Here is a 1,745-nt window from a genome sequence, read left to right on the forward strand (position 1 = left end):
ATTCTTATCCTGACTGCATTGTTTTTTGTTTTTGGCTTGGACAACAGCATTCCAATCACAGCTCCACTAAAAGCCTGTATTTTTCCACTGTTTTCTATAAGCAACTCTATCTTCCTTTCTTGATAAAGTCATTCCACAAACAGCATTCTTCCCAATACCAATACAAGACATTGCCCTGCTCTTTGGCCCATACTTTAAGGAGGATTTTTCTGGAAAAGCAGTAAATAAATACATAAATACAGTATTATCAGAAAACATTAAAACATTACAAGAAACAGAAACTGGAGATTCTGAAGGGGTTCATTGAGGAGGGAGCTCCTACCAAGGTGGATCTTGGAGGGAACCTCAGGAGGCCACTTAAGGCACTTAATTAGCCCTAATTCTGAGATTTAATACTGCCTAACATGGCAAGAAAATCCCAAACAGGAACATAAGGACTTGGAACAAATATCCATTTGTTACAGTATTTTAAAAACAGGGCAACATTTCTACTACACTAGAAAGAACAAAAACTATTCTGACAAGCTGACCGTGTGGGAATATTCGTCCCCAGTGGGGAGTATCAAATGAGGCAACCCATATAGGCAATATTTGTATTTTATTAGTCCCTTCAAAAGATGGGAAAAGTTCAGAAAAAGGATAAAACCTGAGTGCTTCTTGAGGTGTAAAGTGTAAAGAAACCTTCGGAAAATCACACATTTATAGGTATCGGGATTAAGTTCCTTTTCAGCCTTGAAAAAGCTGAACTCCACCTCATTCCCCGCTCCTGCGAAGTTCCTCCTAGAATAATCACCTTGTGCAAAGTGAGCCGGGGATATGCTCTTTATTCTTAATTTTCCCAATCCGGAAACAGGTAAGGGAATTAGTAGCCCAACACTTGGGAAGCGTATTCCCGGGCATAAAAGGGAGGGGGAGCATGAAGGGCATTTGCAGCAGCAAAGCGCGCGCTCTCCTTCATCACTGGACGCGGCTTTCTGCCTCCGAGAGTGCGCTTTTGCACCCAGAGAATTAGATGCCTCTATTTCCCCCCACCCCGGGTTGCTGTTGGCAAAAATGACAGGCAGACCTCGGGCGAGATGCGTGCACAGAATGGCGGCTCTACTCGCCCGTTTCTCCACCGACCCCACCGGGCTGGAGAAGCCCTTTAAGATGGCGGCGGCGGCAGCGCGCTTTCGCCCCCGCTGCTTTCGCCAAGCCCCGGAGGCAGCCGCGGACTCCCTTCCCCGAACCATCCCGCCAGCCGAGTTGCTTCGAACGCGGCCCGGGAGGGCGGGCGCGCGCGCGCTCTCGCCTGGCTGCGCGCGCTTCTTCTCCCTCGCCCCGGTACCTTTCCGAAATGCGCGGCCCAGTGGATGGGCGTCCACCCGTAGAAGGAGTCCTCGGCTGCCAGGCTGTCGCGGGACGCGCTCTGAAGCAGAGCGCACAGGGCGGGCACGTCTCCGTCGCGGCAGGCGCGATGCAACGGAAAGCGGAGGATCAGCAGCTCCTCGCTCGAGAAACCCGCGTCCAGCGACATGGCGACCTCAGGCAACGCGCAGGGAGAGGAGTCAAGGCACGGCCGGCACCCGGCAGCGACGGCTCTAGCTGGGGAAGAAATCGCCCTCCGCCGCGGAGCTGGGAGACCCTCGCCGCTTCCACACCGCCCAGCTGCCGAACAAAGAAATCGAGGCGGGCCTGCAGGAACCCCGCCCCGGCGAGAGGCGGGACCACGGGCGCCTGCGCCAGGCCTGAATTCCAAGCGCGAC

The 1,745-nt window shown here is 53.2% G+C and overlaps 1 protein-coding gene across 1 annotated transcript in view; it reads right to left on the reverse strand.

Annotated features, from left to right (window-relative positions):
- ANKRD10 (ankyrin repeat domain 10) overlaps positions 1-1,592 on the reverse strand; it is a 36,746-nt gene extending 35,154 nt beyond the window's left edge. The window contains exon 1 of the mRNA XM_007436114.4: positions 1,328-1,592. Within this exon, the coding sequence (XP_007436176.3) occupies positions 1,328-1,516 (189 nt within the window). The 5' untranslated portion in view covers positions 1,517-1,592. The remainder of the gene's footprint in view (positions 1-1,327) is intronic.
- Positions 1,593-1,745: the final 153 nt, after the last annotated feature.

Source organism: Python bivittatus, unplaced genomic scaffold (genome assembly GCF_059951505.1).
Source record: "Python bivittatus isolate LINGU-HERP-01145 unplaced genomic scaffold, Pbiv_v1 ctg000060_np1212, whole genome shotgun sequence".
NCBI classification, from domain to species: Eukaryota; Metazoa; Chordata; class Lepidosauria; order Squamata; family Pythonidae; genus Python; species Python bivittatus.